Genomic DNA, 16,061 nt, shown 5'->3' on the forward strand with positions numbered 1-16,061 from the left:
AAATATACTTGACAAAACGTCGGCAGACAAGTTGTCAGTTTTTTATTTATGTTAATACGTAGAGGTAACAAAACGCTGATTTTATCACGACAACTCACAGATAATTTTATTGAAATAATGCTATATTTTATAAAAACAATTAAAATTAAATGCAAATTTTGTAAATAAACACTAATTTCACTAAAACTAATGTTAAAAATCAATTTTAATTGCACAAAAACAAAATTCTAAACAAATTTTACAATAAAATGACGTTTGTTATCAAGACAACGTTGTCTAAACAATTGTTTAGACAACACTGTCATAACGGCGTTATAACGCTAATAAATGCCGTCTGTACCTGCTAATTTTTTATTATGATAACAATTTGACGTTTAGCATAATAAATATTTGTCTAATATAGACACGGGCTAATTATCAAATGTCTTCTTCTTCTTCTGTTGCTGTTACTCTCAGTAACATTGTCAATCATTGGAAAAGACCACCGAAACATATGTTTTTATTGTGGTCTTTACTAAAGTGTTTGGTGTAAATAGATATTTTCATTCATTTTTATTATTTTTCTTTTTCTCTATCTCTCTTTTTTTATCTCATTCTTTCTTTTCGGTTCTTTTTTTCTCTTCCTTTTTTCTTTCATTTTTTCTCTTTTTTTTAAAAAAAAAAACGTTATAAAATTATAGGTATTAAATAGAACGTCGCGGCACTACTAACGCTACCGTGACAAGAACAGTTAACAGTAAGTAAAATAATGTAACAAACCTAAATAACGATTACAATAAGTAAGTATTGAACATTAATAAACAGCAAATTAATACAAATATCATTTAACGAAATGTCAAATTTATAGATAAATAAAATAAAAAATAAATAAAAAAAAAAAAAAAAAAATTCGAGCCTTCGTAAAAAGGTATATACAAATTCATTTAACTATAACGTATATATAATATAATATAATATAAAACTATATATGTATATATAGGCTTAAAACCAAGTAGGCTTTTGATTATCACAGACGTTATTATATATTAATATTTATGTTTTTAAAAAATTCGAAAATAGACTTAAATATCACAGAATTATTTATGCTATGTTTCCACTGAGGCGTTTTGAGCAAATCTAGTGGATTTGGGCAAAACTAGTTGAAATCTTGTTGATTTGCCATACAGTTTTGACAAATCCAAATCTACTTAATCTACTAGATTTGATTTAAAACATGTCGAAAATGTATTTTTTCGAACAAGATTTGCTTATACAACACTGCGTTGTGTCTAGGATAAGCAAATATTACTATAGGCTATCCATTCAAGTTGAATGTTTTCATCGAAAAAATGACTTTTCATTTCGAAATAAAAACAAAACAAATTATAATTTTAAAATTAGTGGCATTTAATAAACAAATTTATACTTTTGCAATTGTAATTTTCTATCTTTAATGTTTAAATTTGAAGGAAATTAACATTACTGTCGTTATTTCAAAATAAAATGACGGGATTTGTTCGAAAATTCGAACATCAAAAGCGAGTAAGCTCAGTGGAAACACCTTGAAGAGGTTAAAGCAAATGTAGTAGATTTCAAGCCAGTGGAAACATAATATTAGTTTGAGTAAATCGGTTATATTCAATGAATTGACTTTATTTTTCATGAGATCGTTAATAAAGTTTAATCGAAAGGACCGAACAGTCAAATAAAAGGTGACCAGGAGACTGAACCTCACCACACGAGCAGATATTGCTTTGGACAATGTTTATCTTATAAACATGATTTAAGCATCTCGTGTGGTTGAACTTCAGGCGGTTCACCATACGTATAACCTCCCTTGGAAGAGTAGAATCACTAAACCAAGGTTTCACGTTTACACAATGGTTAAACATGAAAAGATGTCTGCCATATTCAGATTCACTCCAATGCGATTGCCAATTAGCAATCGCGATAGAGCGATCTAATGCCCTGACATCAGATATATAGACGCCAGTTTGAATACCAGTTCCATCGCCACTAGACGCTACACAATCAGCATAATCATTACCCTCAATTCCCATGTAACTGGGTACCCATAAAAACCTTACGTCGAAACCAAAATTCCCTAAATCAAATAGCTTTTCCCTAATCTTATATATCAGAGGACTAGTCCTACTGTCAGGGAACGATTGTATAGACCGTAAAACCGACATGCTGTCGGATATAACGACAAACCTCCCAGATCCTTGCAGCTCTACTAGGCACAATGCCTCGTAGATATCCACAGCTTCCGCTATAAACACCGATTGAATTGGGTTAGAAACAAAACATGCCCTAATGTTCTGATCTGGTAACCATACATTGCTTCCCACAAATCGGGTAGCCTTTGATCCGTCGGTATATATCCTACGATATGAAGCAAGTTTAACCAATGCGTAGTGTTCGAACAGTAATTTCTTCGCCATATGTGTTGCCTTGGCCTTTCCAATTGGAAGATATTCCACAGTGTGCTTTAACCAAAGTGATTTGAGGGGCACAGAATACATTGAGTGAATACTAGTGTCAAACATATCATGAGAACAATACTTGTCAAGAAATTTTGTGACGTATGAGGACCTGATGTTGTTATTCGACAGTTGAATGATAAATTGGCGAGCAGGGTGGAGCCTATTCGATACGATCGGCACTTCCACTGGACCCTCTCAAGTCTTAACATATAAGACGCTGGACAGTCAAGAAGAAGCACCGCCATGTACTCCAAGATTGGTCGAACCGCTCCCAGAGAAAGTCCTTTCAGACAACTGGGGTCGGACCCCCAAGAAACCCCGCAGAGTGATCGCAATGCATTGACAAAGCCAAACGTCCGTGATACCACCATATCAACGTGGATCCTCAATGAAAGTTTGGGGTGGAATACAAAGCCCAGAAAGTTGAAGGAATTCACAAAGTCAACGGGACTGTTATTCACCCGTATTGGGGTGATACCATGTATCCTTCTCCTGCGAGTAAAAATCATAGCCTTCGTCTCCGACAGGGACAACTCCAATTGGAGCAATTTTGCGGAGATTCGGTCCAGTGAAAGCTGTACCCTCGTTCTTGCCAACGATATATCAGAGTGGGAGCTAAATATGACAATGTCATCAGCATATCATAAGACATGAACACCCTCTGGTATATCATGAAATACGTCGTCCAGATATATGTTAAAGCAAATAGGACTGAGTATGCAACCCTGCGGCACTCCAGTGAAGGAACTTCGAGATGTGCATTCCACACCATTTGACACGTTGAGTCTCTTGTATAGGAAATGATTATATACAAATTTAGAAAAATCTACAGGGACTCTCACACAATAGAGAAATATTAATCCCATCAAAAGCAAGTTTAATATCTACAAAAACACCTACTAATGATTCACCCTTACTAAAGGCTAATTCCACGGCAGACCATAGCGCAACAATATTTTCAGATGCTGATCTTGACTTCCTAAAGCCAGACTGAAGGTCGGTAATCATATTATTGGACTCTAGGAACCATTCCACACGAGTACAAAGTATTCGTTCGAATAGTTTGCGCAATACAGGCGCCAGAGCAATCGAACGATACGAACTCGCCTCATTGCGATTACCTCCCTTCTTCCCAAGCGGAATAATTCTGAAATCGTACCAACTCATAGGGATGACTCCCGAGGAAAGAATAGCATTAAATTCCCGTAATATACCAAGTTTGTTGGCTGTATTAAATAGCCGAATATGCGAGTTACGGATACCGTCCAAACCGGGTGCGGTGTCCCTCGACACAGATATCGCCCTATCCAGTTCAGCAAAAGAAAACGATTCTGTAAGGGGAAGATCGTGGCAAAATGGAGCAGGTGGAATAAAAGGTATGGGACCAATCGGACCCGAAATATTCCCACAAAATTGTTGGATACAGCCCGCGAAACCAGGCAGTGTTCCATTATAATTACCCTTGAAGAATCGAACCTTTCTCCACAGATCCGCCACAGAGATGTCACCATCCAGGGTCGAACAATAATCCCGCCAACCTTTTCTTTTCTCATAACGCAGTGTATACTTATAGTGTTTTTTAGCGTCGGATAGACGAAGGAAGTTTGAGCAAGATGGGTCAGCTGTATATCTACCAACGGCCAGTCTCAGTCCACCACTTGCCTCATTGCATTTTGAATTCCACCAGGTATTAGGTGGTCTTATTGTCCGTTTCACCGTAACACCAAACGTGTTGTTAAATTTAAGAGAAAAAGTGTCAAAAAATTCCCCAGGAATAGAGTCAGAACGACAGTCGGCATCCATGATCCTAGATAATTTCCTTTTAAGATAACCTTCGTCAATAAACCTGGGAATAGTCATGGTGTTCGTCAGCTCATAACACGGACGGTTGTATAGATGGATATGAATAATACTGTGTAAACTGCCAAGGGTTTCCCTTTGAGTCATCCAATCACAATTCAACGCCAGGTCCGATGAACATATGGACAAGTCTATATAAGAGGTCGATCTACCGAAAAATGTGGGGTCCCCATTATTCAGCAGAACCAGATCCTGATCCTCTATGAAATTCAAAACAGTATCGCCCCTCAGATTACTCTCACGACTACCACAACACACATTGTGTGAGTTAAAGTAACGATAAGTAACGAGCCGCTCGACACTGTAGTCAACATAGAGGAGAGATCGCGTTGAGAGAATCTACAATATGGAGGTATATATAAACTTTTCACAATGATAGGACCGTTAACTGTGGATATTCTACATGCATAAACTTCTACCAAACTGTTAGTGGATGAGATATTCAAACTGACGCAATCAATACCGTTGGGAACAATGATAGCGACCCCGCCAGCATGAACTGTACTATCACGTCTATCTCTCCTGATGACCTTAAAATTTCTAAGTTTAAAAGCATCGTTCTACATCAAAAAGATTTCCGAAAGACTGGCTACTGTAATGTCATTATTATGTAAATATTGTTCTAGTTGGTGTATCTTATTACGAACGCTAGTGCAATTAAGTTGAATGATTTTCATGATTCTTATCGAAGGTACCTAAAATTCCCCCAAATAATGTGCACAACCTATCATGTGCACCATTGGGAGTTTCCATCAAACCCCTAGCAATGGCACTAAATAATGGCCTAAAGTGGTTCATAGACTCGGAATCCCAGTCACGTAATTGCGCAGAGATTACGTTCCTAAGTCTAGAACACAATCTCTCCTCAATCACGTCACCACTGGACTCACCAGTAGCAGGTCTGCGAGCAATGTCCTCAGAAACGTTGCGATCGGATGTCGTCGAAACATTGGAAATAACCACGGTAGACTCAACGGGGTTGTCAATCACAATTACGTCATGAGGTTCCGGCTCTTCAGCCCGGATCCTCTTCATAGGAAGACTAGTTGGGTGTTGTGTCAATACAGGGAAGTTCGTCAAATTAAATGAGGGTGCTGTTCTAGGGTATGTTGGTAAAGAGATAGTTGGTAACTTTGGTCTTAATAAATTGGCTTTGTCAGTCTTAGATTTAATCTGATTCCTGTAAATAGGACATTCCCTTGTGTAAGACTCATGTTGGCCGCCACAATTCACACATTTCAAGCACGCGTTACAACCCGCCACATCCAAATGAGTGTCGGCACATCTGCCACATACAGAAGTGGCCGGGTGCAAACCCAATCGGTGTGACCAAAACGCCAGCATCCTCTACATTGAATAATGGGATCCCTATTCGGCATAACCGGAAAGTTCACCCCATTGACACAAACAAGAGAAACAAATACGGACAGAGTCAAATGGTATCCGCTCACCATCAACAGTACGGGTAAAACGAAATACCTCCGTTATCCTACAATAGTCAGGTAAGAAGCCGAATCTGGAAATATTCTTGGGCCAAGCACCCACGAATATTTCCTTTTCCGAGTAATCCACGGAAATAGGGCACACACCCTTTACCTCACACATGTCCGATGGAATGTAAACAGTAAAGGATTTGAGCTGTTCCCCATCCTGTACAATACGGTCAATCACGTTCAAATCAAGAGATGTTATTCTGATCTTCCTCCTAGTCACATAAAATATCTCCACATTCTCATACTTATCATAAATCTTCCTTCCCAATTTCACCATGGGAAGGGCGTCATTCCCGCGAGAACCAATAAACGCTGTAAAAATACCTGTACCATGCACATAGTGTCTAGGGCGAGGAACCTTTACATCCACCGGTCCTTTGTCAGTTTCCTTTACAAGTATTCGATCCTCCGGCCAAACCATATTAATTTGAAAAATAAAGTGATATAATCTTCCAAAAATTATCAATAAAATAAAATAAATAAAAATTAACACGTGCTATTCGTAGCCCTGACCACAAAGTATACAGAGGTGTCACTTTTGACATTTAAAAAAGTCTAAAATCAGCTTTTGTTTGATTTTGAAATTGTTTGGTGAGAAGAGGTATATAAAATACAGCTCATGGCATAATAAAGTAAGGTGACTGCAATAAAGCAGCTGATTATTTTTTTATTTTTGTGTACATAGTGTCAAAAGTTGTTATTGTTTACATGTTAAGAATGTTATTTGTTTATATTGAAATCGTTTTGTGCGAAAGAGAGGGAAATAGTTTTTTGCTCGTGACGCCTCTGTATACCCTGTGCCCTGACAATCAAAAGTCCATTATCAAATGTCAAAAGAATTCACAACCAAGGCGAAGTCACATAAGGTGGTGTTATTCAATCTGCTGATTATTTTTTTCATCACTTGACTGGTACGCACTGATGTCAGAATTTGTTATTATTTAAATTTTTATATTTAAAAATTTCCGTTAAAACAGGAAAAAACTTCGTTAGTATTTTGAATTATTTATGATAAAAAAATCTGAAGCATTTTGTAAACAAATATTTTTTATATAAATAATTGCATAATTGGTAGCAATTTTATACAACAACAATATTTTTTCTATTAAATCTTAACAAATTAAACAATATTGTTTTATATTTACACTTTGTAGATAACGCGATTAACAAAATTAAAAAAATTCTGTTCCGTACACATACAAAAAACTACCCTTACTTTTTTTAAAATTGTTTTTTTACTGTAATGCGTTTATATAACATTTAAAAAACTATTTTTTTTTTTTTTTTTTTTTTTTGAAAAATCACTTAAAAGTTATTATCATTAAATAAATACTAACATTAAAAATTGATTTTTTTAAATACACAGAAAAAATAATACATAACTGGAATGAATTTTGTAATAAATTTTATAAATCGAAAATGACTTTTTTTCCAAACCATTTTCATTCAAAATATTAAAAGCTCATAGAATGTATTACTTTGACGAATTTTTTTGAAATTTTACTTTTTTTCTGCAATATTCATGAAGAAATTGCTAACAAATCCTATTATATGAGCAATATCAAATATTTTTAAAAATCGTTGAAAATGAATTAAAATGCCTCGTATTTGCGTTAATCTTTTAAAATAAGTAAATGTTTTGATACATTTCGGTATAATATACAATGGTTACAAATGTAACCAAAATTTTGCGTTTTTTTATTTTTGTTAGTTTTTTGAATAGTCCATGTGCGCGCATTAATGAAATTAAATTTAAGTGACGGTATTTAATAGGTGTAGTAATTTCACGCAATTAAAGGTATATCTTGTTGATGTCAGAGATCTAAAGACAGAGCAGGACCTTTACAAACATGCCAAAATTTGGCGTAAATTTTTTAAAATGTGACATTCATAGTTATTTACGAATACAGTTGTAATATCGCGTAAATTTAATCTCTTTATAATTAACACCTCCGAGTCAAATTCGCATTAAAAAATTTGCAAATGTGAACTTTTTATGATCATTTTAAAATTTTGCAAAATTTAAATTTCTTTTTCTCTGTATTTTTAACTAAAGTCGTGATGCAGAAATTTTGTAAATTTTATGCAGTAAGTTATATTGATGGATTAAATAGATATTGCGAAAGAAAAATCAAATGTATTCTTTTATAGCGGTTCTAGCAGCGTTTATCTGAAAACACATTTTGCTTTCAGACAACTATAGCGCCATATGATTTGCGTAAATATAAGTGTCAAATAAAATCTTTCTTTTTTCATTTTGCCAAAATCCGGTGCGCATTAAAATATTTTAAGGATATACAATTTTACGACCTAAATACAGATTTCATAACCTCATGAAATCTGTATTTATTTATCATTAACTTAGTTCATTTTGCCATGCATTAAAAATCATCTCTAATTTTAGGACAATTTTTTCGAATTTTTTTTTATTTGCAAAATTTTGAGTTTAGAAAGAAATTGCAAAAAAATATATTTTTTTTTAATTATCAGTGTATTTTCTGAAATATGAAATTTGCGATAACTATTTTAACATGCGCTGATAGTCCTTATAAATGTTTACTAATGGGTACTAATTTTATTTGAAAATAGCTTAACCCGGATTTTTAACGATTTTTTAAATTTTATTATTTTAAACCGTTGCGCGCATCTTTGAAAATAATTAAAGTTTTCATATTTATCATGTGTAATTATTATCTAATTCCACTAAACATGGTTCTTGTCAGAGGAAAAAAATTTTCGAAAAAAAATTTTATCCAATTCTTAAAAATTTTTCAGTTTGCTCATATACTCTCAGCAAAAAATAATTGATGTCATACTTTACAAACTACATCTTAATCACATCTTAAAATGCGATTACATATTTTTCACTTTTATAAACCAAATATTTCCTTACAAATGAAACCCCAGTTAAAAGTGAGGAAAGAGATGTGGAAAAGTCATTACAAATAACATATTTGAAGTACATCAAGATTTGGTGAAAGAGTAGTGAAATTTACATAAGCGTGTCATTAAGAGAATGTGTTTTATTTTTGACATCCAAATATCGGATTTTTACTGCTTCTAAAAATAAGATCAGATGTAGTTCAAAGCTGCCAAAAATGAACAACATCCCTCCAATGACACGCTAATGTAAAATTCATAGGTTTTACACCCGAATTTGAAGCACTTCGGGTTACTAGTTGTGATGAAAATTCTACATCTTTTTCCACACTATTTTGCTGGGCTAATCTGTTTCCATATTTAGTAGATAGTAAGTAAGCCTTTATTAGCAAATTTTGTATAATAAAAAAGAGAAATTGAAAAACTGAAAAACAAACTCTCAAACAAGAAAACATTAGCAAACATAGTAAAGTATCTATTCTTCATAAAATCCGACCAATTACGTGCAGATTTCATTGATTTTAATCTAAAAATCATAAAGAAATACAAAATTTTCCTAAGAAAATTTCTAACATTTTTTTAACAAATAGAAAATAAAAATATATTTGAAATATTTTAAGTCAAGGCTTCTAGATTATGTTTGAAAAAATAAAAATTAAAAAATTCATACAATTTAGGAACTTATTCTTAAATATTATTAACTTTTATCAATGGAAGCAGTTCATAATATTTATGCTAAAACTTTTTTCTGTGTATAATTACATATATTCAACTACATACATATATTTTCGTCATTTAAAGAAAAGCTAATTATGCTTTCTATATAATACTTTAGAAATGTATACATATGTGCTTATATCGGCCACTTTTTGGACTATGGGACTTTGACAGAAAAAGTCATGTTACAAAACGTTTTTTTAGCTTTTGGAACTCAATGGGTTAATAATTCATATGATAGTATTAGAGTCCGACCGAACTCAAAATTTCGTTCGGTACCGAACCCCGAACTTCGTTAAATTTGAAAGTTCGGCCGAACCCGAACTTTGTTCGGTCAACACGAACTTTTTTTAAATGAAAAATAATACTTTTTTATTTTTGGTTTCTAAACGATTTATTGACAATGATATAATTATCTGTAAGAGCACGCTGAGAAAAAACATGGTTATGATAACCATGTTCTAAGAGCAACATATTATGATTAAAATTATGATTGTAGTCTAAACATATTATCCTTATTGTAACAATATTAAAATATCATATGATTAAATACCGTCAAAATATTTCATCATGGTATTTTTGTATTTATCATAATATTGTTATACATGATATTATGATCCAATGTGATCAAAATTTCGTTTTAAATATGTATCGAAATCAAAATGAATTTTATCGAATCAGTAAAATTAGTTTTTAAAAAAATAAAAAATATATATACAATACTTAACACAATTCGCAAATTTCAATTTGCCAATTTATATGAAATTTTGGTTCATAAAAAAATTTAAGTATATTTTCATAAAAATACTAGTATTTTTAAGCCTGTTATGAACGTTAGTAATTTTCTAAAGCGAACATTATATGGAGGCCATGTCCAAATGTAAACCGATTTTGTCCATTTTGAATACCAATCAAACTGCGACAATAGTTTAGGTCCTATCGTTCTTCCAAGAGACTGACTGACTGACAGACATGTCTAGATCGTTTGAGAATAGGAACCTAGAAAATTTCGATGTTACAAATGAAATCAAAGATTTATAATTGAAACTAGATAATTCAAATTAAATGTTTCACTTTTCTTAGCTTTTTAATCAGTTTCTGGTTAACATTTTTTCAAATCAGCCGAAAAAACAAACGGTTAAAAAGGCGTTTTGTACCTATGTATATCCGAAATTTATTGTACAGCCAGGATGTATGATAACTTCTGTGAACAAATTTTCAGCATTTTTAAAACTTTTTGATGATATAAAAATATGATAAAAAAATCATTTTATAAAAAGTTCGGCGTTCGGTCAAAATTTCGCCGAACACCAAACATTGACTGAACCTCACTTTTTACCGAACTCCGAACCCGTACCCGAACGTTCGGTCGGACACTAGACAGTATCATGTTATTTTACAATTGAACAAGCCATTCCACATAGGTCTAGAATTACGTAATTTATGGCCAAAACTGAAATCGCGCAATTACTTTTAAGGTACTGCAGTCTTGAAAGATTCTAAAATGGACTTTTGTTTTTTGGAAACTACTACACATAGGCGGCGATAAGACAAAAGTAAAATATTTTCCATAAATTAAAAAAAAAAAATATTTGTAATATGTTGGTTTTATTCTTTTCCAACAGATTTTTTATTAAGGAAAGAATACATTAAACATATTACTTATTTAAATTAATGATGATAATATAGATTTTACATGTGAAACGCTAAACATAAAAAAGTATGGCTGATGTACATTTTTGGTGACAGCCGCCGTCGTCGTTAATATTTGTTGGCACAGGGCTCTGCGTCTTCGTTGTTTGATTGAATTCTAGTTTTCACGTGTTTTGTAGATAATTGCAGTTTTCTTTTATATATTATAATAAAATAAATTAAAAATGGCTTTGAAACGTTTAAAAAGTAAGTTAAAGTTTAAAAATATACACAGATTTTCAATTTGTTATCAATTTTAATATTTTTTAGCTAAAAAATCAAAACGTATGACGGGAAAACTTAAGCATAAAATCGAGAAAAAAGTACGGGATCACAATAGAAAAATAAAACGTGAAGCAAAAAAGAACCCCAAAAAGGGAAGTAAAAAACAAAAGTTGATACAGATTCCAAATATCTGCCCGTTCAAGGAAGATATCTTGAAGGAAGTGGAAGAAGCCAAAAAGCGTAAGGAAGAGGAGCGCCTAAAGAGACGTGAGGCTTATAAGTTAGAGAAGGATCAAAATAGATTCAAAACTCTTGAGGCATTGGTAGATGATGCTGATGTCCGTGGAACAGTGCATTCAATAATGCATGAAAATGAATCTGGAAAAAATGAGGTACTTAGACTTTACCAATTACCTTTATGATTAATGTTTTCCACAAGTATTTTATTATCATTTTCAATTAGAAACTATACAAAGAATCAGGATCTAAGGAACAATCTCTAAAACAATACTTTAAAGAGTTCAAAAAGGTTTTAGAAAATGCCGATGTTGTATTGGAAGTTGTAGATGCTCGTGATCCTCTAGGTACCCGCTGCACAGAAGTTGAACGTGCCGTGCGTTCGGCGCATGGCAACAAACGACTCGTTTTGATATTAAATAAAGCTGACTTGGTCCCTAAGGAAAATTTAAATGCATGGTTAAAATATTTCAGGCGTTTGGGTCCTGTAACAGCATTTAAAGCATCCACCCAGGATCAAAACACAAAATTGGGAAGGCGCAAATTCAATCAAATGAACTCCGAAAAGGCTATGCAGGGTTCGATGTGTGTTGGAGCTGAGTTGCTGATGTCTATGTTGGGTAATTACTGTCGTAATAAAGGCATTAAAACATCTATACGTGTAGGTGTTGTTGGTATACCAAATGTGGGAAAGAGTTCTATCATAAATTCTCTCACTCGTGGAAAAACTTGTTCTGTTGGCTGCACACCAGGTGTTACTAGGTAAGAGTACGTTTATTATCAAGTAATTGTAATTAGATTGAGTGTGTCATGGATGTTAATATTTGTTCGCCCAAAAGTCGTCTACTCAAAAACCGATATTAACAAATATATTTCCAAGATGTTTTTATTACATTAATATTTCCCTTAATACAGCAAAATTTGTTAAGTTATTTTGAATATTAATTTTTGTCACCTAAAGGAAAATTAAAACCAAATAATGGAGCATGGTAGCATATTATTGGCCATCTGAAAAAAAATATATATGAAATAAAGTGCCGGGATGACGTCTAAATCTCTTGAGACAAATTTTGTATATACAGTATTGACCAAATCATCATATTTAAGTCCCTTTTTAATTTCCGAGGGCGGTTTGAGTTGACAAATATTGAAATATTGCTCGAAATTTGGCCCAAAAATCCGTAGACTATTATTATGGCTGACTTCCAAAACGTACCAATACAAAGTTTAAACACAATTTCACTGCGGTATTTAAATCTTGTACACATGTAAAGTTTCAAAACATTGCAACGATGCTTTGTTTATTTTCACGTTCTAAAACAGAAGAGGCCAAGTAATATTTTTAGAAAGTCAGCTGTTTGTGTAGTTTCACCAAATAATTTCAAGAAGCATCAACTTCAAAACTGATGCGCTGATTGCCATTTCGCTGAGTTTATAATAATTGTCGATGATGTTTTGAAACAGTATGCATTGTCAATGTTTTGTGCGGCGTTATGAAACACTATACTTTATTCGTATCCCAAACTACATCTTAATCACATCTTAAAATGCGATTACATTTTTTTAACTTTTATAAACCAAATATTTCTTTACAAATTAAACCCAATTAAAAGTGAGGAAAGAGATGTGGAAAAGTCATTACAAATAACATATTTGAAGTACATCAAGATTTGTGTGAAAGAGTAGTGAAATTTACATAAGCGTGTCATTAGGAGAATGTGTTTTATTTTTGATATCCAAATATCGGATCTTTACTGCTTCTAAAAATAAGATTAGATGTAGTTCAAAGTTGCCAAAAATGAGCAACATCCCTCCAATGACACGCTAATGTAAAATTCATAGGTTTTACACCCGAATTTGAAGCACTTCGGGTTACTAGAACGTTCCCACGACAATTGGATCATACTCGGCCAAAGATTGTCAACCCAGCGACAGCTGTATCAACCGAAAGTTTTTTCCCCAGGAAAGAACTATCGGCCACAGTCGAACTGTTACAACAACAACTAGTTGTGATGAAAATACTACATCTTTTTCCACACTTTTTTTGCTGGGATACAGCGCAACTGACGTTTTGGAAGTCAGCCTATCAGTCGATAGATATAAAACTTTTTCATATTAAAATCTTCTCGAAAATGAATTTTATAGGTAATTTAATACTTTTCACTTTTAACTGGGGTTTCATTTGTAAAGAAATATTTGGTTTATAAAAGTGAAAAATGTGTAATCGCTTTTTAAGATGTGATTAAGAGTAGTTTGTAAAGTATGACATCAATTATTTTTTTGCTGTGTTGTTAACCTTATTTAAGAAATTTTTAAAGTGGCACCTTCGATTAAGCTGTCTGGTGCTATACGGCCAATAAAGTTTTGAAAAACAAATTTTAACACTAAAGAATAAAGAAAATAATATTTTTATATTTATAAAATAATTTGTAATTAAAATTTTTTAAAGATATATTCGAAAAATCCGATTTTAAGAATCCTTTTTATGGGGATGCTAATGTTATGACCAATGAAATTTTGAAGAATATGAATATTATTTTAAATTTTTTTCTTTAATGAATAACATAAAATGTTTTTGTTACAGTTTTTTAAAAACCTACCAAAACTATAAACAAGAAGTTAAATATCAATTTCAAATTTTGCCTTCTCTTTTATAACTAGAACTACTTTAAAAAAATAAGGGGGTACTTTAGTATTGGTCGCTACTGCATAGAAATTTCTTCAGGGATTTTTAGTTTATTGGTCCGTTTTTAAAGGTCTTTAAATAATCTTTAGAGACACATACTTTGCGCAGTATTTATCTGTACGTCAGAATTACGATTTCCAATTTTACAAGAACGTTGCAACATGAATTAACATATTTTTGCTTGCCGCTGTAAATAATTTTTTTCTTTGTAGCAGAAACATATTTGCAATCTAATTAATTTAATTATTTATCTTATTCTTAGAGCAATGCAAGAAGTGGAATTGGATTCAAAAATAAAACTTATTGATTGTCCTGGTATTGTGTTCACAAGTTCCGGAAATAATGAAAATATGCCAGCTGTTTTGAAAAATGCTCAACGTGTAGGAGATGTAAAGGATCCTTTTACTGTCGCTGAAAGTGTTTTAAAAAGAGCTAGCAAAGAATATTTTTGTAAATTATATGATATCACTGAGTATGACACATTTGAGGAATTCTTTGCTAAGAAAGCCGCTAGAATGGGTAATTTAAATCAACATAATAATGTAATCGTGTATTAATATGGTCGTGTTTTTAAACCATTTTTAGGAAAATTCTTAAAGAAAGGAGTTCCTGATGTTGTCGCCGCAGCACGTAGCGTTTTAAATGATTGGAATACAGGAAAAATTAAATATTGCACTCAACCACCAGAAGTTCCAGAAAATAATGATGTTCATGTGAGTGCTTCCATTGTACATGCAGAGGCTCGCGAATTCGACGTTGACAATTTCGAAGCAATGGAAACTGATATTTTGAATAATTTTGATGTTAAAAAAGATGAAGTAATGGAAATTACTTCTACGGGCCCCGTAGAATATAAAGCACCGCAAGATGATGATGAGGAAGACGAGCCAAACACCATTATTGATGAAAGCGAAGTTCATAGTAAAGGAAAGAAGCGCAAATTGGATGAAGATGGTAATAGGAAACCAAAAACAGATCCCACAATGGAATTAGAAGGTAAAACCTTAATGTGACCCTTTTTTTAAAAAAAATTTTATAACATGAAAATTGTGAAAAATTTCTTTAATTTTTAGGAAACCAAACACTCAACAAAAACATTAAAGAGCAGTTAAAGAAGAAGAAGAAACAAAATGCACGCAATGAAAAGAAAGTTGCTAAAATTGCTGATGTTCTGGATAATTTCAGCCTAAGTACATCAAATGATGATAAGGATGATAAATATGACTTTGATGAAGACTATGTAATTGAATAATTTGTGCCTGGATATAATACTATTTTAATTTATAGATATATTATAATATAATATATAATACGTTATATTAATAGTTGCTATTTTAATTTTTTACATAAAATTATAATTTTTTCTTTTATACATGTAAAGATTTTGAAATGTATAGCTGTTTAAGAAAGATTACTATTACTTTAAATACATACTTACAAACAGATATGTATAAATATTACTGTTGTTAATTTATATTTGCTGGGACGCTTGTAAAATTCATTGCTTTTTCAACAAAATTTGATGTACTTCGAATGTGTTATTTGTAGTGACTTTTCTACATCTCATTCCTCACTTTTAACTGGGTTTTCATTTTTAAGGAAATATTTGGTTCATAAAACCAAAAAACATGTAGTCGCATTTTTAGATGTTATTAAAATGTCGTTTGTAAAGTATGACATCAACTATTTATTGCTGGGGTGTCATTGAAAGAATGTGGTTTATTTTTGACGTCCATATATGGGATTTTTACTGCTTCTATGAATAAAATTAGATCTAGTTCAAAGTTGTCTAAAATGAACAACATC

At 32.4% G+C, this 16,061-nt stretch overlaps 1 protein-coding gene across 1 annotated transcript; it reads left to right on the forward strand.

Moving 5' to 3' along the window:
- Positions 1 to 11,161: 11,161 nt before the first annotated feature.
- On the forward strand, positions 11,162 to 15,710 carry LOC119616279 (guanine nucleotide-binding protein-like 3 homolog). The gene is made up of 6 exons (XM_037972622.1): positions 11,162 to 11,314; positions 11,378 to 11,724; positions 11,796 to 12,331; positions 14,518 to 14,774; positions 14,841 to 15,251; positions 15,329 to 15,710. The coding sequence occupies exons 1-6, from the start codon at positions 11,293 to 11,295 to the stop codon at positions 15,505 to 15,507; spliced, it is 1,752 nt and encodes a 583-aa protein (XP_037828550.1). The 5' UTR covers positions 11,162 to 11,292; the 3' UTR covers positions 15,508 to 15,710.
- Positions 15,711 to 16,061: the final 351 nt, after the last annotated feature.

The sequence above is a fragment of the Lucilia sericata genome, unplaced genomic scaffold (assembly GCF_015586225.1).
Source record: "Lucilia sericata isolate MDLA Ls3-8-SP2 unplaced genomic scaffold, ASM1558622v1 Contig000064F_arrow, whole genome shotgun sequence".
Taxonomy (NCBI): Eukaryota; Metazoa; Arthropoda; class Insecta; order Diptera; family Calliphoridae; genus Lucilia; species Lucilia sericata.

Excerpts from the sequence above, each read along its gene's own strand:
- LOC119616279 (XM_037972622.1), top strand. The coding sequence starts at position 11,293 with ATGGCTTTGAAACGTTTAAAAA. Across the intron at positions 11,725-11,795 it reads ATGAATCTGGAAAAAATGAG|AAACTATACAAAGAATCAGG; the intron begins GTACTTAGACTT and ends ATTTTCAATTAG. Across the intron at positions 15,252-15,328 it reads TCCCACAATGGAATTAGAAG|GAAACCAAACACTCAACAAA; the intron begins GTAAAACCTTAA and ends TTTAATTTTTAG.